This window comes from Grammomys surdaster, unplaced genomic scaffold (genome assembly GCF_004785775.1).
Source record: "Grammomys surdaster isolate TR1022 unplaced genomic scaffold, NIH_TR_1.0 372, whole genome shotgun sequence".
In the NCBI taxonomy this organism is placed as follows: domain Eukaryota; kingdom Metazoa; phylum Chordata; class Mammalia; order Rodentia; family Muridae; genus Grammomys; species Grammomys surdaster.
In genome coordinates, this window is record NW_021604791.1 from 5,996,781 (window position 1) to 6,023,595 (window position 26,815).

At 42.0% G+C, this 26,815-nt stretch overlaps 1 protein-coding gene across 1 annotated transcript in view; it reads right to left on the reverse strand.

Moving 5' to 3' along the window:
- Positions 1–26,785, reverse strand: part of Polr2b (RNA polymerase II subunit B) — a 37,341-nt gene extending 10,556 nt beyond the window's left edge. The window contains exons 1-17 of the mRNA XM_028780833.1: positions 26,637–26,785; positions 24,537–24,609; positions 22,384–22,534; positions 17,906–18,018; positions 17,572–17,791; positions 16,890–17,048; positions 13,544–13,708; positions 11,561–11,757; positions 11,329–11,448; positions 10,772–10,958; positions 8,983–9,126; positions 7,920–8,059; positions 7,709–7,820; positions 5,296–5,450; positions 4,056–4,254; positions 3,292–3,460; positions 433–529 (exon numbers count right to left, since the gene is read on the reverse strand). Coding sequence (XP_028636666.1) covers positions 433–529; positions 3,292–3,460; positions 4,056–4,254; positions 5,296–5,450; positions 7,709–7,820; positions 7,920–8,059; positions 8,983–9,126; positions 10,772–10,958; positions 11,329–11,448; positions 11,561–11,757; positions 13,544–13,708; positions 16,890–17,048; positions 17,572–17,791; positions 17,906–18,018; positions 22,384–22,534; positions 24,537–24,609; positions 26,637–26,655 — 2,420 coding nt within the window. The 5' untranslated portion in view covers positions 26,656–26,785. The remainder of the gene's footprint in view (positions 1–432; positions 530–3,291; positions 3,461–4,055; positions 4,255–5,295; positions 5,451–7,708; positions 7,821–7,919; positions 8,060–8,982; positions 9,127–10,771; positions 10,959–11,328; positions 11,449–11,560; positions 11,758–13,543; positions 13,709–16,889; positions 17,049–17,571; positions 17,792–17,905; positions 18,019–22,383; positions 22,535–24,536; positions 24,610–26,636) is intronic.
- Between the last annotated feature and the right edge of the window lie 30 nt (positions 26,786–26,815).

The window sequence follows — 26,815 nt, forward strand, 5'->3', positions numbered from 1 at the left end:
TGATGGTGCACATTTGTAATCCCAACACTCAGAAGACTGAGGTGAAGGGTTGCCATGAATTCAAAGCTAGCCTGGACTACACTGTTAGTTCAAGGCCAGCCTGAACTACATAGTGAGACTCTGTACCAAAAAGCAAACAAGAATATAAGTAAAACACACCATAATTTTACCAGTAGTTATTTCAGAATTCTGTTTTCTTTTTATTTCTTTCTTAGATGTTTCTGCATTATCCAAATGCAATTGTATATTTGCTTACAACAGAAAACGTTTAAAACCCAGAGACACAAGAATCACCACCTATAGCTATGTGACCACCAACCAGATCTGCTTTTGGACTAGGGCAGGCAAGCTTATTCTTAAAAAACTTTATGAAAAAAAAAAAAATGCATTTCCACTACATCTGTGCTTCAACAAATTTTACCAAAAGCTGACCTGAAAAAGCCTCGATCCACAGCTGAACGGTTCATGATAACAGAGTCTTCTTGATTATAGCCGGTGTATGATGCAATGGCCACAATTGAGTTGATTCCTACAATACATTCAAAACACACAGTAAAGAACATCTGGGAAGCAGGGAAACCTATCCTTTCATTGAAATCCATTTTCTTCAATGGTATTTGTCACAAACACTTGGATATTTGTATGATGGAAACTGCTGCTGTCTACTCCTCCTTGAACCAGTGTGTGAGGCAAATGCTCAGCTAGCTTAACTTGAAACCGTCATTCCCAGTGAAGCCGTCCTTACTAGCAGTAGTTCTCCATGTAACACGGTTTGTAACTACAGAGTGCTTCCCTAACCCAGTCTGCGGATCTTCACAGCAACTCTGAGTCCTAAACAGAACAAGCTTTACTATTCTCATGACTCAAATGTAAGCACATAGGCCTCCAGAGGGAACTAGCGACACACTCAAGCCTCAGACCCTGGCCTCCTAATTTCTAATTTTAAATATGAAACCAACACCACCCTGCTGCTCTCTCCCCATGCAACCACAGTGTGGCACCATCTTTCAGGCCACACTTAATTCTTAGTAGCTGCTGCCCTAACTACTTTAATAAGGCTAGGTATGGTAGCAAAGGTCTATCACCTGACACTTAGGGGGAAGTGAAGGCAGGAGGATCACGTTAGCTCAGAAATTTGAAACCAGCCTGGGCAACATGAGACCATCCCATCTTTAAACAGCAGAGGGAAGGAGGAGAAAGGGGAGATGGGGGAGGGAGGGAACAAGGAAAAAAATAAAGAAGGTGAGCCCTGCTCTACGGCATTTGCTGTACAAGATGGGAAAAACCTATGTAAAATGGGAAGAAGCAAGTCCACGAAACTGTCCTATGATCTATACGCTCGGCATGGTGCACAGTAATGATAAATGACAAGAGACTGATTTACTGTAAGGAATTACGAAGCCCAAAGCTCTATCTCCAGCACAAAGGAAGAGCAGGAAGAGTCAGTCCATGGTATACAGTGAGCCAGCCTGGGCTACAGGAAAACTTTTCTCCAAAAAAAAAAGGAAGGAAGGAGGGAGGAGGACTGGTAACACATACTACAGCAAGCTAACGCATTAGAAAGTGTCTAGTGTCTCTTGAGGCAGACACTAGGAGGTACAAAGACCTCGCAGCTCCATGAATCAAGGATTAATTAACACTGTGGAAATGGCTGTCCTACCAAGGGAAAGCTAGCAACAAAGTCCCCAGTGCCATTCTGCAGAAACAGAGAAAGCACGAGAGACACCAGACAGCAAAAGCAGTCCTAAGCATGAAAATACTGCCTGATTTCAAATTATACTGCAGAGCCAAAGTAACAAAAACAGCAAAAAATTAGACCTACAGATCAATGGAATAAGACAGAGGACACATAATTATCTGCAGCTACCTCATTTTTAATTTTTTTGTTTAAGACAGGGTCCATTATGTAAACCAGATTGACCTAGTACTCAATACGTAAACCAGGTTGGCCTCAAACTGCAAGAGATCTTTCAGCCTCTGCCTCTGTTTTGGCTAACGTCCAGCTAACAACCATCTGTAACTAACTCCCTTAGAGATTTGCTACCTTCTTCTAGCCTCTATGGGCACTGCATGCTTGTGGTACATGTACATGTATGCAGGCAAGACATTCACACACATAAAATAAGCATAAACAAACTTCAAATGAGCCAATTACCTCAGCATAAGCTCCTAAGACTCAGAAATTGTTACAGGCAACTGTGGAGAGTACAACTGACCAATAAGCATGGGTAGGGCTTTCTGAATAGGACTCCAATCACTCAGAAAATTTTGCCAAAAATTCCCTGCAAAGGGAATTGTCAATCAAATGAAGAAACAGCCTATACAACAGGAGAAAAATGTCCGTAGCTCAACATGCAGCAGAGGATTTGAATCTAATGTTAAGAAACTAAACATCAAGAAAACAAGCTGAAGGGCTGGAGAGATGGCTCACTGGTTAAGAGCACTGTCTGCTCTTCCAGAGGTCCTGAGTTCAATTCCCAGCAACCACATGGTGGCTCACAACCATCTGTAATGGGATCCGATGCCCTCTTCTGGTGTGTCTGAAGACAACAACTACAGTGTACTCATACATAAAAAATAAAATAATCTTTAAAAACAAACAGACAAACAAACACAAGACAAAAAACAGACAAGGATATGAGAAAGAGAAACCTATTCACTGTTATCAGTAGTATACCCTGCTGTAACCACTGTGGAAATTAGTGTAGTTTTTAGAAGCTAAAGGTATACCATCATATTTTAATACCCATGGAATTCAATTTCTGCTGCCCATAAACTCATGGATGTGGGACCATTCACTTAAGTAGAGCAGAACTACAATGGCCACACCCTTAACAAACCCTGATTCTCCCTCTCTGGGGAGAAGTCAACTCCAAACCTTCACTTTTAAAATACTACTCACACTGCAGGCTCTCTCGGCACCGTGAGAACAAGCTTCAGTCACACACACTGATGTTCTGGCCACACTACACTGGCATGACCCAGTCCCACATCTCACAGGTTCCCAAAGGAAGGAAGGGCTTTGCTCAAATTCAAATATCCCTTTACCATTATCATTCCCCATAAAAGCAGCTCTGCATTCCCAGAGGAATCAGTCACTGACAGTGTCCTTCAGTAGGACTTTACACCCAGCATAGCCCTCTCCACTCAGGCACCTTTTTAATTCATTCACGTTTCCCACATCTAACGTCTGTAAAGCAGGCAGTGTTGTATGCGGGTCTTAATCTTCTCAAGTACTTCTCACTCAAGTGTCTTAAGTATGGCAAAATCTTAAAAAGCAGCTGAGCATACCTGCTGGCAGCTCTCTAAATCGTAGATATTCCATAGACCGTGTAGTGACGAGGGGTTTCTGAGGGTAGTAGAGAACATGGGCCAAGGTGTCCATCCGCACATGGAAGTTGGTGATATAAACTCCCATAGCCTGCTTGCCCATAGCAGACTGGTATGTGTTTCTAGGGGACTAACGGTAGAAACAAAAATAAAGACAATGAATATTTAATAACACATCAGAGAAATAATTGGTTAAAAGTCTCTGGCCTTTGTTTTCTCAGACAGGTAATAACCACTTATGGCTCTCAACACAAACAGGAACAAGCAAACTGGTACTTGAATGGGGAATGCCCCACAGCTCGCCATCAGAACACTTGCTTCCCAGTTGGTGGCGCTGTTTCCGGAGGTTTAGGAGGTGTGGCCTTGCTAGAAGAAGCACATCCCTGGGACCAGCTTTGAGTTTCAAAGCCTTGTGTTATCCCCACCTTGCTCTCCGCCTCACATGTTTGGATAAGGCTTAGGATAAGGATAACAGCTTGCTACTCTCCTACCTCTGCTCCTCCACCATGGACCCTTACCCCTCTGGAAGCAGAACCCAAAATAAACTTCCATCTTTAAGTGGCCTTGGCCGTGGCATACTACCACAGGGACAGAAAGTCACTAACACACACGTCGAACAGCTGAGTCTGTCGGTGCTCACACCCTCTGACAAGTCTTCATACTAATTCCTAACATCGATTACCTCCCCAATTCTTCGCAAATCAGAAGACAGAACTATCGCCAACCTGGTTATGATCAGGAAAAGGAATAATCGATGCACAGACGCCAAGAATCATTGATGGGTGGATCTCACAGTGGGTGTAGGTGGAACAATAAGCTACTTCTTTCTCCTGCAAATCATCTGGAGTCATTGCAAGCATCACGGTTTCCTCTTCCAGGGTATCAATATACTCTACGACCCCACTGGCTACCAGATCCTGCCAACTAAAAAAATTCACTCATGAAGTTTCATGAAATACTTTAATACAAAGCCTACTGCTTTAAAACTATTCCTATGTGTGTTTGAACTACTATGGAAAGAATTCAAACAGAGACTTATGACTGCTAATGTGAAAAGGCTGCTGGGCTCTACACTATTAGACTGCACCTGCTAGTCACTTTGTTTTAAAGATCTATACTTGTGGGCTCAGCAGTTAAGAACACCGACTACTCTTCCAGAGGTCCCGAGTTCAATTCCCAGCACCCACATGGTGGCTCACAACATCAGTGATGGGATCCAATGCCCTCTTTTAGTGTGTGTGAAGACAACTACAGTGTATTCATATACAATAAATAAATTAATAATTCTTAAAAAAAACTATACTTCTGAAGTAAGGATGGAAAGTAGATAAAACACAGAATACGGTCTGGTAGAATACATATATCCACCCATTACTCATATTTATTTGTGAAAAGGACATTATGAAAAAAAAATCATGGCAAAATCAGCAAGTATGAATTCAAAGTGCTCACTTTTACTCAACATGTTATTTTACAATAGACACGCACGATATTATTTAGAGTAAAATTTTAAAGCAAGTTTATCTTTTCTATTACATTTCTTACTTATGCCAGGAGTGGTAGCACACTATCTATATTGTCTGTACTCAGGGAGTTGAGGCAATAAGGTCATAAGTTCAAGCCCAGCCCTGGATTTCACTGTGCGTTCCACATCAGCCTAGCCTATACAACAAGAAAGTGCACCCCAAAATATATAAGCCATATTATATGTAATATGGTCTGTGCTACACAGGTTACTTATCATTACGTCAATACAAATCCCACATGTCCACTGTAGAGCCAGTGACAAAAAACAAGAAAAATAAATATGGCTGCTGCTGGGAGCGCTTCTCCCAGAGCACCGACAATTCCGTCAACTGGATAGTGACGGGGCTGTACGACCCTGTGACTACACTAAAAACAACTGCATACTTTCCATCTCAGTTTTTGACTACATGTATTTTTTTTTCTCACCCACAATCGTACCTGTAGTTGTTATATTCTCTCTCTTTCAACTGGTCAATGTGTCTCTTCTTCAAAAGAAGCTTCTGCTTTTCCACAATCAGAAGAGGCCTACAAATACGGCCTGCGTCTGTATAGATCCGAATCTCCCGCTCTCGAATATCTCTGATCATAGAAACCTAGAAAGAAAAGACAAAACAATCTCATGGGTTGTTGTTGTTGTTGGTATGATGACAATTCAGCTAAAGATACAAGTAGCTGGGCCCTGCACGATCCACCTGTATAATGCCATCATCGTCCAGGAAGCTGACTGGAGAGGAGCAGTTGATGCTACAAGTTTAACAGCAGTACAGGCAGATCAGTAAGACTGCATCTCACAGAGGCAGAGCCGCAGCGGCTGCTCAGCGCTCAGCATGGTGACTGACAACCCCTGTCACGCAAGTCTAGAGGACCTTGTAGCCTTCTGGCCTCCACAGGCACCAGGCACACATGGAGCACATACATACATTAAGGCAAACATTCATACAAGGACACACATAGCTAAGCAGTGCACAGCTTGCCCCAGCATGGATGGGTCCCTAGGTTTGCTCTTTAATATTACACACATTTAAAAGAAATTACTAATGTAAATAAAACTTTACATTTTAGGTGAACTAAGTATTAAACTAAATAGATACACCAGATGGTGGTGAAGCACAGCTCCAATCCCAGCACTCAGGAGGTAGAGGAAAGGCAGATCTCTGAGTTCAAGGCCAGCCTGGTCTACACAGAGAGTTCTACAACAGCCAGGGAAACCCTGTCTCAGAGGAAAAATCAAAACAACAACAACAAAAAAATCTACCATTGTTAATTTATTATGAAAAGATGCAATTGTAAAACTCATGAGTAGGAAAAAAAAAATGTAACCTGATCTTAGTTATTCAGCTGAATAACACCTGGAAGAGTACACAAGTCAATGTAAAATGAAGAAAACATTTTTTTAGCACCACAAACACAAGTATATAATTTTCTTATTTTAGATTTGTGTGTTTACTACTTCATTTGGTTTTGCTCTTGCAGTACTGGAGGATGAACCTAGGGCCCAGCTTATGCTAGGCAAGTGCTCTACTGCTGAGCTACAGTCCCAACCCTTATTTTAGTACAAGTATTTCATCTTGTTACCTTCCAGTAACCGGCCCTATGTTGCTCTTTTTCTAAAACAGTATCTCTCTATATAGCTCTGTCTAAAAGCTCTTTATAGAGAGCAGGTTGTCCTTAAACACACTGATCCATCCCCTGCCTCCAGAATACTGGAGTTTTTTTAAAACACGCACACAATGCTGGGATATCGCTGTCTTGCCCGTACTTCCCCATTGATTCCAAAGCATGACTTTCTCACCTAGCAGACAGACAGCTTAAAGTCCACCTAGAGCAGCTACAAGCCACAGGTGAGTACTGAGTACTTCAAATATGACCATTCTGAATTGAAATGTGCTTCAAGAATAAATTTCATGGATTCAAAAGATACTAATATATTTTAAAATACAAAATATTATACTAACACTTTTATATTGATAATATTTGAAGGATAACATTTTGGAATTTTCAGTCAAATAAAATACAGTATTAAAAATTATTCTGTTTCTGCTTTACTTTTTTTAACATGACTACTGAAAATTTTTAATTGTGTATGTGGCTCACATGGTATTTCTACTGTATGACACTGGTCTACAAAACACATTCCCAGAAAATATAAAACGTATGGTGGGAAAATATAGAATGCAAAATTTATGAATATTAATAGCACTACAGACAGTGAAGTGCTTATATGTAAAGAAGTGAAAAAAGGAGACTCAATTTCCAGTGAACTAACTCTAATACATAATCTTACAAGTCAATGACTAGAATAAACTAATTTCCTAAAAGCTGGAAAATTGAAAACTGGGTCATACTTCCCCATAAAACTGCTTTTAAAAAAGTGAAATCAAGGCCAGGGTGGGTAAAGGTGCCAATGACCTGGGTTCAATCCCCAGAACAGACAGAAAGCAAAAACTGCCTCCCACAGCTGTCCTCAGACCTCCACATGCACACCATGACACATCCACATGTGTGCATGCACACATACAAAGTAAGAAACAGATAAATAAATATGCTTTTAAAAATCATTCAAAGATAAATAAAAGGCAGGTAATGTCTTAACATAAAGTTTGGACTACTAATAATATACTTGACACTTCAGGGAAGCCCAGTGCAAAGGGAGCTACTAATGCAAAGACAGTGTTCACTGACCTTATGCCTTCCCTACACACCTCACAGAGTGCACCCTTTTAGCTAACTCTAGTTCTTACTACTGTATCAGATACAGCTCAGTGTAAGAGCATTTGCCCAACATGAGCAAGGCCATGGGTTCAACTGTCAACACTGTAAAAACAAGAAAAAAGAAAAGGAAAATTCTTACTTCAGATACAATGATGTCCATCTGCCGCCGTAATTTCCTCAGCGTGTTCATGAGTTGTTCGGGGTCTTTATGGATTCCAACCCAGCAGCCATTAACAAAAATCTTGGTTGCACTGTATGAAAAACCGAAAGCATTCTTTACTTAGCAGCTCTGTACCAACTACAACTTGACAATCAACAACAGTTTAAAAAGTAAGCTCATCTGTACACACTCAGCAATAGCTGCAGGAGAAATTTCTTCTAGATTTTCCATGCTCCATTCTTCTAAAAATTCCAAAATCGGAGAAGGTTGAGATCCAACTGAGATATAAGCCATCAGGGCTAAATTCTTCACAAGTCCTACAGCATGGCCCTACGGAGTGAGCCACACAATTACTAACATCAGTATATGTGCCCGTACACATTGTCTTCTACAAATATTTACATTTGGCTTCAAGGTACACCTATAACTTTTTAAGAAAAAGGTTATTTAAAAATCTAAATTTTTCCGGGCGGTGGTGGCGCACACCTTTAACCCCAGCACTTGGGAGGCAGAGGCAGGTGGGTCTCTGAGTTCGAGGCCAGCCTGGTCTACAGAGTGAGTTCCAGGACAGCCAGGGCTACATGGAGAAACCCTGTCTCAAAAAACAACAACAACAAAAACAAAAACAAAAAAAAAAATCTAAATTTTAAACCATGATGGATGTCTAGTTAAATAAAAAATTCCTTGAGGTAATTGTGACATAGAATTACTAGCAGACTTTTTAAAGTTCCCTAGCATCTATCATTCACACATTTCATTACATATTTTATATATTTCTTCATAATATTTTCTTACAAGTACAAGATCTACATTAAAGTTTTTATTTTTAATTTGGAGGTGGGGTGCACATGAGCACAAGGCCCACAGCAGCCAGAAGAGAACATCGGATCACCTGGAGACTGAGATACAGTAGTTGTGGGCTGCCTAACACGGGTGCTGGGAACTCAACTTGGATCTCCTGCAGGAGCAGTGTGTGCTCTTAACCCTGAGTGACCTCTCCATACACAATGTCTTCGGGTCATATTTAATCCTCTCTCCTCACTCTTGCCCCCCTTTTTTGCCTCCATTAATTCCTTTCTTTCCAACTGGGAAACTACTTGTGCTAGGTGACCTAGTGAGGTCCATGAGGGCTGCTTCCAGCCAATGTGAACACTTCACCTGTGGCCACACCACTAAAGAATGTCTCTCCCGCCTCCGTCAACTGTTGTCTTCATCAGCAACCTTTAACCTGAGCATTAGCCATCGTGACTTACCTCCGGAGTTTCAGCAGGACACACCATTCCCCACAACGTATTGTGCAACTGTCTTGGCTTTGCTAGCTTGCCATCTCTGCCGATAGGAGAGTTTAGCCGACGCAGGTGAGAAAGAGTAGATGCAAAAGTCAGGCGGTTCAATACCTAGGAAAGCAAGAATACATCTTCAAAATCCAAGTGAGCCCCACACAGCACATTATCACAGAGAGGCGGTTATAGTCTCTGCAATCCCTGAGTACCTTTGTCTTTAAGCTCTTCTTGGCCATCTTGTTTACAACCATAACCTAACCACTTTCCACTTAGCAGTGAGAGTACTCATGTGACACATATTTCTAAGAAACACGGAAAGGGATTTTCTTCATTTTTAAATTACATTTGATGGACGGGAGGGGGCAAACATGGCAGTGAGAGGACCTCTTGTGGAAGTCCACTCTCTCCTTCCGCCCAGTGGGTCCCAGGGATCAAATGCAGGCATCAGATTAGACAGCAAGCACCTTTACCCCGTGAGCTATCACCACTTTGTGGTGCAAACCTGTAACCCCCAACACTTGGGAGGAGAAACAGGAGGACTGTCTAAGTTCAAGCCTAATAAGAAGACCTTATCTCAAAAAAAAAAAATTAATTAACTGATTAGCTACAAAAGCTAATGCCCAAGGAGTATCTAGAAGCTTTTCCAGGTGGGCCAGTAGGTAACCTTCCACATGATTGAGGATAAACGACTCCACACAGTGTCATCTGACCTCTACACATGCATTGTGTTATGTGCATGCCCCTCACTATTTAAAATATAATGAAAAACAAATTAAAGCTTTCCCCAGAGGATGTAGCTCAGGTGGTAGAGTGCCTGACAACATGCATCTACTGCTGGGTTCAATCTCCAACACCTCATAGAGGGGGCATGGTGATACATGCTGATAATCTAGCACTTGGAAGGTAGAGGAAAAGAATAAGAAATTCAAGGTCACCTTTAACTACATAGCAAGTTTGAAGCCAGCTTGACCTATATGAAAAATCCTATTGCAATTAAAAAAAAAAAAACTTAAAACTAACTCAGTAGCTTTCCCCCCATTACTGTACAATGGGTACTATAGCCATTACACATGCAAATGATTATAGAAATAAGGGCTGGGTATGTGTAACTCAGTGGTGGACCACTTGCTTGTACAAGATTCTAGGTTCAAACACCAGTATCTCCAAAACTGTATCTGTATATATAAATGCGGGGCTGGAGAGAGCACTTAAGAGCACACACTGCTCGGCAGAGACCTGGGTTCGATTCCCAGCACCTACATGGCAGGTTACAACCACCTTCTTCTCAGTGCCCTCTCCTAGGTTCAGTAGACGGCTGTGTGCATGGAAATTTTCTGGGTTAGTTTCTAAAATGGAGCTTTTGAGACAAACATTTTGCAGGCACAAGCTAGGATCTCAGGATTCTGGAGGCAAGAGGAGCACTAGCTTAAGGCCAGCCTAGGCTGTCTGTACATCAAGGCCCTGTTAAACTTTCCCTGACCTAGCACATGTCCATGGATTCAGACTTCCTCACGTCACATCGTAGCAGCAGTAGACTGTTTGCTATCATGACTTTCTAGATTACAAACCGAAAACTCGACTGTCTTATTGCTAAAGGGTAATTTAAGAGAAACTTTCATTATTCAAAAACTCCTAGTGATTTTTTTTTTACATCTTACCAAGGAAAACAAAAACAAAATCACTCATGTTGTATGAATGAAAACCTCTACAGGCCCTGTCACTCTTTCCCATGAATGCACAGGCACAGTGGCCACCTCACCTGGGACACTCCAGCTCTGGCCTGATGAGCTTTCTTCTGGTCACCCCAGTTCCCAGTGGCTAAAGAGTACTTTAGCCCATCAGAGATGATCCTTGTCTTAATTGCCAGCTCTAAGTTAAAATCCTTCCCGCGATCAATAAACTTCTGTGCGTAGATTCGTACTTCTTTCAGCAAATTCTTAAACATGCTGTCAAAGAAGATGGTGTGATTATAAACACGGAGAAGTCTACAGAACCACGCATCTTCAGCAGAGACGATCCCCCCACACACACACACACAAGGCCGCGGCAGTGACGTCACTGCCACTCTCTTTCGTCTTCTATAGCCTATGTGGCATGGAGAAGGGAGAGCAACTAAGACAAGCGCTGAGAGAAGGCTACGAGGAACTAACATAGGGAGCTGAGGAGATGGTTCAGTCAGTAAAGCACCTGCGGTGAAACCATAAGGACAGGGAGCGCCTGAGATGGGCAGACCATGGCAGCCACTCTGGGGCACTAGGGAAGACCCACCTATTAAGGGAGTCATGGACTCTCTCTGTGTCACTCTGTAATCCTTACCCTCTAAATAAGAACGCAAGCAGGGGCCCAGCAAGATCCAATCTCTTGTTGCCATAGTGATCTCTGTCATCTAGTTCTCTTCTACCCAAAGCCGCTAGAAGTAACCTATGAACCATATACCTAGAAAACAAAATGAAAACATCTGATTTTTAGCTTTTCTTGACATATCTCAAAACACAACTTACTCAACTGTAACTCAGCAAAGATCTTCAAACCGTAAAATTTAACTTACCCCAAGAAATAGGCCTTTTTGGTCTCACAGAAATCACTGACCCCGACATGAGGGAGCATTTCTTTCTGTAAGACTTCTTTTGCATATTTAATTCTTTTCTCCTTAGTAACACCAGGCTTGGCCCCTCTTGAACCGATGAAGTTTAAGGCAACATTCTGCTCTTGGATGACAAATGCTTCATCGAGAGACGGTTTAACCTAGCAAATAATCAACATTAAGTTTTTTCAGATTTATATTTTACCTAAACTAATTTTATTAACAGACGAAATAACTCTGACCTATTTTTAGAAAATACCAGGCTTGGAAGGCTCCTCAGAGATATCTGTCAAACCCACCCAGCATGAACAATTTCACTTTCATGAATGATACAATTTCATAAATAGTATATGTGTGTGTGTGTGTGTGTGTGTGTGTGTGTGTGTGTGTGTGTGTGTATCTTAAAGACCAATGCTTTAAAGGCAAAAACCAAAACTAAGACATTTCTTTTAGATCTATCAAATATATTCAGAGACATTTCATGGTGCAATTAAAATGTACCAAGCTACAAATGCTTATTTTCAGTGTCTGCAGGAAGAAACATTTGACCCACAAATGAAAGCACTCACTATCCTGAAGGAGACTTTAAAACTGCACTGCAGAGCACACCTGTAATCCATTCTTGCCACTATCTGCAGCCTGAGCAATCAAGTCAACAGTTTCCCCTAGGAAAGAGTTAGATAAGGAAATCTTGCTAGGCTGTAACTCAGTGTCTGAGAGCTTACCTACCTAGCATGTGTGGACCAAGGGTTAATCCCCAGCACTCCCAAGCCCCCAAAAAACTTTTTCCTGACTTCTATTCCAATTTTAAAATCCTCAATTCCCAATTATACACAATAGTGGGCATAAGAAATCAGGGTATCAATAAGAAGCTTGACATCTATAATGAGTGTTTCCTCTCATCCATCCACAGTTCTAAATGTCCAAATTCTAATTGTGGTACCAAAGGTCAGAACAAGGCCACATAAACCAGTCAAGGCCAGGCATGTTGGCACATGCCTGCAATCCCAGCACTCGAGAGACAGTCAAGACGGACAGCCTGTATACATAGGAGATCTGGGTCAACCAGGGCTAAAAAGTGAGACCCTGTCTCAATCAAACAACAACAATAAAAACCCCACAGATGTACGGTGGGTCAAGTAATATTCTTAAGGAAAACTTGATACCATTGTTATTACAAAATTATTTGGTTAAGGTTAATAATCTGGTTGGGTTTTGAAATGGCATAACAATGTACTTTCAAAAGATTAAAAATTACATACTCTCGTACAGTGAATGTTAAATTCATAGGCCTGTAAAAATTAGTCTATACTTCATAAGAACTAAAAGAAAAAAATAGTAATTTTCAGAAACCAATGTACTTAAAGTGAGTCAGGTCTTTTACTTCACTGAGACAAGTTTGGTGTCAGGCACCTTTACTTAGCCATTTTGCTGGTCTGAGAGTCCTAGGAAATAAACATTGCCCTAAAGAAGCATGACATCTACAACTATTTCCAAATGGACCAGAAAAAAATAAGACAGAGAAAATGTGATAACCCTCGCTGAAACTGAGTAAAGACTACAAGAAAATTCTAGTATTATTCTTACAATTTTCCTGAAAGTTAGAAATTACTTCAAATAAAAAGTTTAAAACAAAAACGAGCAGCTCAAGTGCTCATTCTCGGCGTTCCTGGACTGTGCAGACGGGCATGCTTCCATGGTCTCCTCACTGCTGCTGCAGGATGCTGACACTGAGCGCCAGCTGCTCCCACTTTCCATGTCTGTTGTTACAGAGATTGGGAGAGTCAGGGAGACTGGGGCCGAGCTACTCTTTTACTACACGGTAAGTGCCACGAGGCAGGTGACAGGTAAACTGCTCTGAAGAGCATTTCTGCTGCTCTAAGGCTAGCATCCGTCAGCATCTCTGAGCATCTAATAGCAGGGAACAGGCATTTGCTCTCCCATTACCATCTCCATCATCTCTGGATCCTCGAAGTCATAGATGATGTGCTCTAAGATATCTCTATCAGACACGAAGCCTAACGCTCTGAACACAATGATGATGGGAACTTCCTGCTTGATGTATGGTAACGTCGCCACGATGCGCTGGCCAATGGCACTCTTCTTTGCACCCTAGAAAAGCCAAAGAGTGGTATCAGAACATGAATATACAAGAGCGCAGAGAAACACAAAGTACCAGATGGCCAACTTAGTGCACAGGTTACACACCTCAGAAGAAGGATGCCTATCTATTGTCCTAAAGCTTCTTTTAAAAACCACTGAAACCGGCTTATTAAATTCTTGTTTTTTAATGAGACAGGATCTCACTATGTAGCCCACTTGGCCAAGAACCACAATGACCTGCATGGTTTTGTCTGTGCAGTGCTAACATTAAGGCTGTGCATCACGCCGGGCGGTGGTGGCGCACGCCTTTAATCCCAGCACTTGGGAGGCAGAGGCAGGCAGATTTCTGAGTTCGAGGCCAGCCTGGTCTACAGAGTGAGTTTCAGGACAGCCAGGGCTACACAGAGAAACCCTGTCTCGAAAAACCAAAAAAAAAAAAATTAAAGGCTGTGCATCAATATGCCCAGCAGGCTTACTGCTTTTATCGACAACCTCGTCACCTAAACCTAAATGCTTGCCAAGATTCTCCAAGAATTACCAAATACAGAGTTTGAAAATAACTTTTGGCTGCTAAAGAATACAAAAAAAGACTGTTACCTTGCCATCCCTTTCCACAGTAAGAGGAGAATAAAAAGGAGATTGCAAGGGGGCTGGGACTCTGTGCAGGGATACCAGGATAGGGAGCAAAGTTTGGAATGTAAATACAGACAGACAGACAGACAGACAGACAGACAGACATAGTAGACTGCGAGGGACAGCTGGAAGAAATGTTTAATGGTTAAAAGCACTTGCTGGTCTTACAAAGGGCCCAGGTTCAGTTCCCAGTACCCACATGGCAGCTCATAACCGTCTTTAACTTCAGTTCAAAGGGATGCAATGCACTCTTCTGATCGCCATGAGTTCTAGGAACGCACATGATGCACACACACAACAGGCAAAACAGCTATAGACACAAACTAAACATAAACCTTTAAAGGAAATAGACTACAGGGTGCTGGTCATTGTACAATCGTCTCTAATCCCTGCACCCCAGAGGCAGAGAGAGACAGATCTCTGAGTTCCTGGATGACCAGGGCTACAGAGAGACTCTTTCTCAAAATAGGTTAGGATTTAAAAAAAAAAAAAAAAAAGGAAAGACAAATATGGGAAAGCCAAGCCTGGAATGAAAAGTAAATATGACAGTAGAGCTCATGCATTTGGCAGTTTCTAAATTAACATGCAAGCATCTCTTTTCTCACTCTTCCTCTTGAACCGCATATACACACAACCCCAAAGGAATTACCAGCTTATGCCAGCAGTCATGGGTTCTCAGGTTTAACCGTATTGCTCTGCTTCAACTCTGTATACCTCCTTGACCTCGGAACTTGAGTCACGGGTCCACTGTCCCCACCACACCTCAGAACACTTCCACTGAAAGCTCACTCCATCTCCTGCGTTTAGCCAGGAACAAGTGCTTAGCTATTACACTCCAATCTTCCCCGTGAGCTCTAAGCTCCGTCTCCAGCCTTCATCTCTCCAACTGCTATCTGGGTGTGTGTTTCTACTCGGTCACCTAACAGTCAACTGTTTGTGCCATCATCGAGACGGATCAGGTGGTGCCACACTTGCCTGATCAAAAAAGAAAACCGGCTCCACAGAGCTGTCCTCTGGCCTCCACATGGGTGCTGTGACAACTCGTCCCCTGACGCATCATCATGTACACATACAGAATAAATAGTTTTAAGGTTATTTTAGTGGCTAGAGAGATGACTCAGCAGGTAAGAGCACTGACTGTTCTACCAGAAGACCCAGGAAGAGCCAGGTTCAACTCCCGGCACCCGCATGGCAGACCTCCTCCATCTTTAACTCCAGTTCCAGGAGATCCAATGCCCTCTTCTGGCCTACCTGGTAATCATGTAGTGCAGACATACATGCAGGCAAAGCACCCATACACATAATAAAATAAAATTTAAAAACTATAATCCGCATTTCAACAGCCTGAGGGAAGGCCTCAGTCAGTAAGGTGCTGGCTCTAGTGAGCGTGGGTGGGGCCTGAGCTCCATCTCCAGAACTACATAAAAAGCTGCATGGGGTAAGACCACTTCTGCTCTTCCAGAGAAAGCAGGTCTGAGCCCACACGGTACCTCACAACCATCTGTAACTCCAGTCTCGGGGAACCTAACACCCCCTTCTGGCCTCTGTGAGCCCATATCTGCACATGTTGTACAGATATACAGGCAGCTAAAATACAAATAAGCAATTAAAAAATAAGTCAATAAATAAGCTATGTGTTGTGGCTTCTACTTGTACTCTCCATGATAAGGTAGCAGAAGACAGGCCAGGCAATACTCGTGCATGCCTTTCATCCCAGAATTCAGGAGGCAGAAGGCAGGCAAATCTCAAGTTTGAGGCCAACCAGACCAGTACAGAGCAAGTTCCAGAACAGCCAGAGCTACAGAGAAATCCTGTGTTGAAACAGCACCCTCCCCAGCCCACCCCACAAAAAAATAGTCTGATGTGGCTGGAGACATGATCGGGGTTTAAGAATATACACTATTCTTGCAGACAAATGACTTCGATTCCCAGCAGCGACACTGAGCAGCTCATAACTGCCTGTAACTACAACTCCAAGAAGATTCTGTGCCTCTAGTCTCTGTGAGCAACTGCACTCAGATGCACATACCCACATACAGACGCGCATACACAATTAAGATAAAGATAACTTGGGCACAGGCCTTTTAATCCTGCCACTCAGGAGCCAGACACAGGCTTCTCTGAGTTCAAGGGTAGCCTGCTGTATAAGTTCCAGAACAACTGAGCTATGTAGTGAGGCCTTGTCTCCAAAAAAAAAAAAATCTTAAATAGTCTAGCAAATTATAAAACAAGGCCAGGCAGTGATGGCAAACACCTTTAATCCCAGTACTTAGGAGGCAAAGGAAGGCAGACCTCTGAGTTTGGGGCTAGCCTGGTCTACAGAGTGAGTTCTAGGATATCCAGGGCTACAGAGAAACCCTGACAGGGGAAAAAAAGATAAGAAAAGAAAAACCTTAATAAAAACTATAGACAAGAGATAAGACAAAGCCGGGTCTGTAGCTCAGTGACAGAGCACTGGGTAGGGCTCTAGGTTCAAATCCAGTACAAAAATATTAAGTACATAAAGCAAAGCACAAAGGAAAAGGCCCAGACATCACATGCCCCGGCCTTACCATACCTGTCCTCCTCTGGCCAGCATGCTAACCCATATAGTACTGGTGGGCCGGGAAGAGTTCTCCAGGCACGAGCGGCATTCTCCTGTATAGGCGTACTTGGAATCCTTTTTGGCAAACACATAGACTGTGTTTGTTGCCATTTTCTCTTGAGCTATCAGAACCTATAGAAACAGTAAGAAAATTACAGCCAAGAAACCAAAAAGGTCATTGAAATAGCAAGAAGTAAAACCTGCATGGTTGTTTAATCTAGTCATATAGGCTCATACTTCACAGAAATATACAAACTTCAACAACTGGCAAACTTCTAGTGTACATTATGCACAACTTCACAAAGTTTTAATTTACAAAAGTTTAAGTATCACACCTTAAATAACTCAACTGTCACTTTCAGGTTATCTGTACAAATGCATACTTTCCTTTTTATAAGGATTCATTTTAGCGTGTGTGGTGGGGGAGGGTAGTCATGGAGGGCAGAAGAGGACATCAAACACCCTGGAAGTGGAGTTGCAAGTGACTGTGCTACTCCATGCGGAGGTCCTGGGAACCGAATTCTAACTCTCTGCGGGAGTAGCACGTGCTCTTAATGCCATGAGCCATCTCCAGCCCAGAGAACACACCTTCTCATTTTACTTTAATAACTTAAATGTTAACTATCTTTTTAGTGTGTTTTAAATACCATTATACCTTTTCTGATCCATTGATAATAAAATAGCCACCAGGATCCAAAGGACACTCATTCAGCTCACACAGGTCACGATCTGTTAAGCCATTCAACAGGCAGTACGTGGAGCGCAGCATAATTGGAATTTTCCCTATGAATGTTTTCTGGTGCTGCGTCTGCAGCTGCTCTTCGCCTTCTTTAATGACTGTCTTCGTTATGTCAACATAGAGCGGGGCGGAGTACCTGCAAGTAAGCAGGTCACAACTGGCCGTGAGTTATTTGCTAAAATAACTAAAGTTATACTTTGTTTTATTCAGTATCAGGTGCCAACAAAGAAAAGAAAAAGGTCTATCTTACGTGAGATTTCGTAACCTGGCTTCATTCGGCATCATGGGTGAAGGGGCGCCATCTCTTTCCCAATGAGTAGGTTTGGACAGATAAATTTGTTCAAACTTCAGTAAATATCTTGGCTGAAATTTAAAAAAGTGTAAGTTTTGAAAGCCAGGCTCTTACTGTACATTTATAATCCCAGCACTTAGAGGCCAAGGTGGGAGAATCATGAGTTTGAAGCCAGAATGGGCGATATAGTAAAATCCTGTCCCAAAATACACATTAAAGTTGTAATGACTCAATGTTAGTTGACATTAGCATTTTGTAGAAGCAACTCTACAACCTAACAATAACTAATCAATTTTACTGACATGAGGATGCTCCAAAGTTAAAATCCACATTACAGTAATGTGGTTAGTCCTGTATTATATGGGAGCAAACTTAAATACTATATTAATATTTTATATTATATACTTATTATATATCAATATAATTATTATATAAGTATAAATAATGTTTATAGTAATAATAATTAATTTTATTTTTTTTGGCCAGGCACCGTGATGCACACCTTAATCCCAGCATTCAGGCTGTAGGGTCAGGTAGACCTTTGTTCGTTTGAAGCCAGCCTGGTCTACAAAGCAAATTCCAGGACAACAAGGACTATATAATGAAACTGTCTCAAAAATAAATGAAATTATTTTGATTATTTCTGTCTCTAGGTAATGCATCTATTATCTTTGACAGTAAATGCCACATGTAGGTACCTATGGAAGCCAGGAGAGGGTAAGACCCTCCCTCCCAGGAGCACTAGGAACCAAACTCACAACTTTCATCTCTTCAGCCCAGAGACATTCTCTTACATCTGACTGCTTCCTTAAAGACCACAACAAAGAGGTCTTTTCCACTGGGAATGGGAGAGTTGAGACAGACTCTCACTTAGCTCGAGATGGCCTCACTGTGTGCGTCTTAACTGCATATCCAAGGCAGGCTTTCTACTGGAGCCTCATGCCTCTGCCTCCCGCATGCCGAGATTCCAGGCATGCAGCACCATGTCTGGCTCAAACAGATGCTATCTACCACATGTGTCATCTACTCTAAATTTATTTCAAAAATCAAAACTGCATCCCCATCCCCTGAGACCCCCCAGCCTTCCTCGCCAGGCATTTTACTTATGTTTTACATCCCGAGAAAAGGAGCCCAAGGATTTTCTCCTGTGTATTCACCCTGCTCCTTCAGGGACCATGATGCCAGCTGAGGCTGTCAATACAACGACACCAAACTGATAAGATGGGAACAAACTTTCCTGCCATTTTATAAAACTTAGTGCTGCTCAAATCTGGGGCTAACCACTCCACATTTATTTTTCCTGCCTGTGTGCTACACAATAATTTTTGCAGTTCTAAAATCATCAGTGATTTCAAATTCACCAATGAAACTACATTTCATCATGACAGATAGAAACTGCACTATGGCCTGGCAGTGGTGGCACACGCCTTTAATCCCAGCACAGGGAAGGCAGAGGCAAGTGGATCTCTGAGTTCAAGGCCAGCCTGTTCTACAGAGTGAGTTCCAGGAAAGTCAGGGCCACACAGAAAAACTGCCCAAAACAAACAGGAAATGAAAGGGAAAGGAACGAAACAACACTGGGTCATGTATGACTCTAGCACAAGGCCTGACAAGGACCTGGCATGTGCTCTTGAAGACGTCAGCCAGGACATTTACGTACAGCATGATGGCAGTGCGCAGGCACAAGCACAGAGATGTTAGGAATCAAGATGACCCTTATTAGTGATCTTACACTTTCATGTCCACTCTCACTGGTGAAGATGGAAAGTACAAAGTATCTAAAGAGGGCAGGGAGCCGGAGGAGAAGATACATTCAAACCTAACTCTTCAATTGTATCTACTTTTTAAAACCCAAATCTTTCTATAAAAAAGACTCCCAATCTGACTGACCAGTCCTCAGCCTGATAGAGGGAAAAGCATTTCAGTGAAACTTTCCAGTGAGGCCTGAGGACTTAGCTCAGCGACAGAACACTTGCCTGGCCTGTGTAAAGTCCCCCCTATGATTCCCATTACCACAAAAACCAAACAAGCCTTTCCCCATTTAACTGACGCCTGATAAAGCAATCCATGAGAAGAACGATTTTGACAGAAAGATGCAGGATTTCTCTCTCTTATCAAATCTTAGAGATGCCTGAGCAGATCACTTATGAAGGAAAACTACTCCCAGGCCAGATTAAGGAGGGAAGACAGTGGAGCTGTCAGTGATCCAAGGGACCGTGGCCCTCCACCCTCGTCCCGCCATCACTTTAGACATTATCTTACATCTAGGCTACTCTAACACTCTCAATTGTCTCTAGACCCTTTCTACTTCAAGTAGAACCACTGACAGAGATCCTTCTAAATGAACATGTTAGACACATTCTTTGGCAATCCTTCAACAATTTCTCCAGAGCCTTCGATAAGCTGGCTCCATCTTACCCAATGCTCCTCACAACCAGACACATCAAATTTCATAGGCCGCTTACTGTGGGCGCCACCCACTTCTCAAGCTAAGCACATCAACTACTTTCAAGACCTAAGGCACCTCTTCTGAGGAAAGTCACTCCTGCCTTCACTGCCAGCTCAAAGTCCCCATCTTCCCCAGTCAGTTAAGTTTTAGAAACAGCTTATTCCTGCAGTGTTTGATACTCTGAATTGACTTTTAACTCTTCACTTATGCAAAGATTATGAAGAGAAAATAACTTGCTTTTTTTTTTTTTTTTTTTTCTTTTCGAGACAGGGTTTCTCTGTGTATTCCTGGCTGTCCTGGAACTTACTCTGTAGACCAGGCTGGCCTCGATAACTTGCCTCTTTAAGTCACATTAATCAAAACGACATCAAAAAAAATTGTAGCATTCTCCACATCCAGTCAATTAGGACTAATAATAGTCACCCTTGGAGTAAATCAACCCTATCTAGCCTTCCTACACATTTGCACACACGCATTCTTTAAAGCCATACTATTCTTATGCTCCAGATCAATCATTCATAATCTAGCCGATGAACAAGACATTCGAAAAATAGGAAGGGCAATAAAAATCTTACCAATTACCTCCTCATGCCTCATCATTGGCAGTCTTGCCTTAACAGGAATGCCATTCCTAACAGGATTTTACTCAAAAGACCTAATTATCAAAGCAATAAACACCTGCAATACAAACGCCTGAGCCCTAATAATTACACTTATAGCCACATCCATGACTGAAAATGCTTATTTTATCCCATAAACACAAAGGTTTGGTCCTGGCCTTATAATTAATTGGAGGTAAGATTACACATGCAAATATCCATGTACCGGTGTAAAATCCCTTAAATATTTAAAACAAAATTTAAGGAGAGGGTATCAAGCACATTCAATAGCTCAAAACACCTTTTTTCAGTACAATCCCTGAAAAGCCAATTTACTTTTGCTTTTAAGGCAAAATTCTGTCCAGCAGCTTCAACTAGAATGAGAGTAGTAGAGCAGCCCTCAGGATACAACTTAGAAAAAAGGGACTTGGCCGGCTAGAGAGAGTAACCTTTCTTTCTCTAGCTCTTCTGAGGCTGTCCCTATCTCATGCTGTTTTGCAGTTTCCCTGTCTCTCAGAGACCCGAGGTGCTATTGCAGCTGCCTCTCTCCTTCTCTGCAACTGGGAACAGTCAGTCACTATTTTGGACTTCTGTGAAACACTTATTAAAAAAACTGTAAAATTGTGCCCTTGCTATAAGTAATTTAAAAACCACATGTGTGTGAATTAAAAATCAGTAAAAACGTTAGACGAGCTATTATGCCTAATTTCCCTTTTTGATCTCACATTTTAATGATGCATACCATGCAATGCAATAAATAAAACCCAAGAATCTGGGCATGGAGGTACATTCCACACGAAGGTCCAGCCAAGAGAGTCGTGACTTCAAGGGCCAACCTTAGTAACAGAGAGACACTCTGTCCTAAAACTGTCCTTCAAACAGCCTTTCTCTCATGATTCTTAGACTGCAGGAGAAACAGTGGGATCATCTAAAGCAATAAAACTGTTTCCAGGCCACGTCTCAGGTACTCATACCGAGTTCTCTCTTCCCAACTACTAAGTACTTACTGAGGGCCCTGGGGACATGCCTATAAATCCCAGCCACTAAAGAAGACTGAGTCAGGAGGATACAGAATTCAAGGCTAGCCTGGGCAACTTACCAAAGCCTTACCTCAAAATAAAAACTGAAAAAGAAATAAGACAGAGCTTAGGGGTGGAGTGTTTACCTAGTGTGCATAAGGCCCCACAGTCCAGCCTAAAACCAAAAAGTACATACTAAGTAAAGATTAAGGTTTTACATCATTTGAAAAACTGCACATCTTCATTAACAAAGATAAATCCAGAGCTAAGTGGAGGTGCTGTAGGCACTCTGCCAAAGCTACTGCGTGAGAGAAGGCCTGAGATCAGATGCTCTCCTTCACCTGTGCAGCAGTGCAATAACCTTCTTACCGGCTCCTCAACTTCCCCACTGGCGTGCTGCGCCTCAGCCTGTAGGTCAATTGGTGGTGCGTCTTCCACGATTCTTTGAACAGACATCTGAATAAACTCATCAAAGGAATCCAGCTGTTGTCTGACCAAGCCTTTTTCATCAAAATAAGAACTAGGAAAATATTAAGGTCATAATCAGTTGCAACTCAATTTGTTTTCTAGCACATTTCTTCATTTTCATTTAATCCAGTAGTTCTGAACCTATGGGTTGTCACTCTTGGCAAACCTCTATCTACAAAAATATTCACATTACAACTCATAAAAGTAGCAAACTTTCAGTTTTAAATAGCAATGAAAATAATTTTATGGTTGGGGAGGCCATTATAACATGAGGAACTGTATTAAAGGGTCACAGCATTAGTAAGATTGAGAACCGCTAACTTAATCCAATTCAACAAAGACTCATGAAATGCCAACCAATGCATGTCAACCATTACGTAAGGCCAGGAGTGTCTTCTTTGTAGACGTGTTTGGGAGGGAGAAAGGTGAGCAAGTACAACATAACAACTATAAAGTAGCTTTAATCTGTATACAAACTTCATTCACACTTGAAGCATTTATCTCTGCCATGTTACTATACACAATGTGACTTGTTGGTATGGTAATCCTGAGATAACAGGGTAGTATTTTATCTCTTATTTTTGAGTGTTCTTCCCGTGTTTTACTTCAGCTCAATTCAACACTTGGAAAAGGGTTGGAATCTGGACTGAAATACAACTCTGATTGACTTTACTCATTTACAGTCATTTAAAAGCAGAATTAGATTATTAACATCACCAATAATATAATAAGTGCACCTACTACTACAGTGTGCTATGCTCCTGACAAAGGACTCATCCAAACATAATACAAGAAAAGCCAGACAAACCAAAAACCCACAAGTATTGTACAAAGTACGACCAGCCTTCTCATCTTAAATAAAGAAAAGGCATGCTGAGAAACTGTTTCAGACTGAAGGAAGCAGTAAGTCATAAAGGAAAATGTATAAGCCTGGAGAAATGGTTCAGCAGCTCAGAGTCCATATTCCTGGTGCTAGAGACACAGCTTTACAGAGCCTGGTAAAGAGCAGGCAGCTGGCTCTTCCAAAGGACCCAAGTTCAATTCCCAGCACCCACGTGGTGACTCACAATTATCTGCAACTCCAGGTCAGGGAATCTGATGCCCTCCTCTGGCCTCCATGGGCACCTGCACACTAGGCACACATAAACTAACACAGGCATATAAACACAAAAAATAAAATTAAATTAAAAAAACTAAAAATAGAGAACAACAAAATGTGCAACACTCAAAGACCTATGACAGGAGGACTAGCAAGTTCCAGTTCAGGCCTGGTCTCAAAAAAAAAAAAAAAAAAAAAAAAAACTGACAAAAATAAATTCTAGTAGATAACCCTAGGTCCAGGATGAAAAAAATAAATAAAAATAACACTAGCAAAATATAGGTAGATTCTGTAGGTTAAATGAGATTATAAGATTATCGTATCATTATTAATTCCTATAGTATGATTACGTTAAAGTACCTGCTACTTACTCTCCAATGTTTCTAGGGGAAAAGAGAGGAAGAAAAAAAAAGAAAATGTAGGCCAGGTGTGGTGGCACATGCCTGTAATCTCAGCATTCAGGAAGCAAAGGCAGGCAGATCTCTGTGAGTTTGAGGCCAGGGTTTACAAAAACAGTTTCAGAACAGCCAGGGCTACAGAGAAAAACCCTGTCTCAAAAAACAAAAAACAAACAAAATAGTATAAGGTCAAAATTTAAGGGCTTCAATGAAGTACATAAATAAATTTTTTAGTTTTTCTCTAAGGTGGAAATATTTTAATAAATAAATATAGCTAGACATGGTGAGGTGTCCCTACAATCCCAGCACTCAGAAGGCTGAAGCAAGAGTGCTGCAGGTTCAAACCAGCCCAGTCTGAACAAGTTCCACAGCATCCAGAGCTGCACAGCACCCAGAGCTGTGTCAGTGCTGACTGCATAAAACAAGGCCCTGTACGTAACTAATACATGCTACATACATTAGCAAGCCCAGAGGCCACAGTCTATCCAGAAGGAACAGAACAGGACCTCCCACCTTCCAGTATCTACTAAAGCCTGTTAGGTCTAGTCTAGAGTTACCTGATCACGATCCAGCATGCTTCCTGCCACAAGTCTGGAGTGATTTCATCATCATCCTCATCATATTGCATATCTGCAAAAACAAAACACTATGCTCACTGGCCCCGAGATGCCATGAGTTCACACATTACCTCTAGGAAGTAAATAGCACTCTGCTAAATAAGAGGCAAACACTTCACCCCGCTTCCCTAGAATTTCAGACAATTAATGTCATATGCCTATGTCATATTAATATTCTTCCTATATAGAGTTTTACAGCACAACTTTGGTTAAGTTGTGAGAATTTGTAATGTCTATCTGCTCAAGAAAATCCATGCACTAAGAGCTAAGCAGGAGCAAGATCCTCTGACCAGTAGGCCTCAGAGAGCACGGTGAGAGAGGAAATTGTCTAAATACTTAGCAACACCCTGGGGTGCTCTATGACTGCAACATTTCATACACCGATTATATGCATATTTCACATGTATACAATATACATGCATGTTCATGTATACATTTTTTTTCTTTTTTGAGACAGGATCTCACTACTTAGCCTAGCTGGCTGGAACTCACTGTGTAGAAGAACTGGCCTTAAACTTACAGAGATCCTCCTGCCTCTGCCTCCCAACCCATGACTAAAGGCATGTGCCAACAGGCCTGGCCTGTGCAGACTATATTTTCCAAAGACGGCCATGACTGTGTTTCCCAACCTTCAGTCTTACTTGTATTTTATGCATATGATCATATGCCTATATGCATGTGCTCTAGATACGTACCTACTGGATCCCCTAGATTTATGTAGGTACGGCCCATTCTGGGAACCAAACCCAGGTCTTCTATAAGAGCAACAAGCGCTCTTAACTGCTGAGCCATCTCTCCAGCGCCATTGATTCAGAAACTCTGAAACAGAGTCAACACATGCCCACCACACCCTGTACAACTTTCCAAACAGTATGACCTTTTCCCCTCGGTGCCGAGGACTGACTGCAGGGCACTGCCCAAACTGGGCAATACTAGCACCAAACTATATCTCCAGTCCAGTGCGAAAGCTTTATTTGAGCATCATGTTCCTGTTAAAAGTCTCTAAGAGTGAAATATGCTCTACAGAAATATATACTCTGAGGACCATGAACCTGAGTACAAACTCCAGGACCTATTATGGTACACTCCATGTGTGCACCCACCCACATACGCACAAAACAAATAAATGCCATAATGGTTTTAAAGCTTCTAAATTTCCTTCAAGTAAGAATAATTTTTAAAAAGAATATAACGATCCTAATAGATTTTAACGAGGTATGAATGGGTCTGAGAGACGTTGAAGCAATTTTAAAAGTTGAAGCTTCTGCTTCTATTGTTTCTATGAGAAAGGGGGACGGGAAATGCATAGGACAGCCATAAAGTTGGGGGCTGGAATAAAACGATTTTTGATCAGAGAAGAGGGAGTTTAAAAAACACACACAACATGAAAATAAAATGGGTAGGACTAAGAAGTATACATATGAAAAGTGAAAAGCCATTTTGTCCTTGTGAAAATGGAACACCTACCATCTTAGAACTGTCATTTCGTGGGAAGAGACCGCTTAAGGTCATATTTTAAGGCAATTTACTTAAACTGAAGACAGTGTCAAAGAATGTCAACCCAGAAGCCATTCTTTGTCTTTAATACATCCAGGGTTTAACAATGTCTAAACCAAGGATGTGGTCAAAAATTGAGCTACCCGGGTCTAGAAATATGGGTAGATTATGTGCAGACAGACCCTGGGTTCAAAAAAGAAAAAAAAAAGCTATTCACTAAGTCGACTAAAATGATAAATGCAATCAATCAATGTCAAAACAAGCTAATGTTAATAAGCTACGCTACGTCGATTCTGGAAGGTGGTTACAGACTTAACGGGAGGCCATGGAGGGAGCAGTCCAGCAGACTCAGGAACGTGAACCCTAGGGTTCCCTTTGCCTGCACTGCCAGCAAAGCCAACTTCGTTCCCGGGCTAAAGTGTAGGAACGGGGCTGCCGGGCGCGCGCCACGGACGGGATGCGGTGGCTGGCGCAGATCCCTGCAGGTCCCCCACCGTCCCGCCTCAGGGGCTAGCGCGAGGTGTGTCCTACGTGGTCACCTACCCTCGTCGGCGTCATACATCTTGGCTAAAGGTTTCTGGAGCCCTTAACTCGAAATCACAAAGCTAGAGATGGGAAGCGCAGCGGCAAACTCAAGAGTGCGAGACGAAGTAATTTCCGTCTCCGGCGTTCCCAGAATCCTCAGCGTCTAAATGAGGGGGGCGGGACGTGAGGTTTGCGCC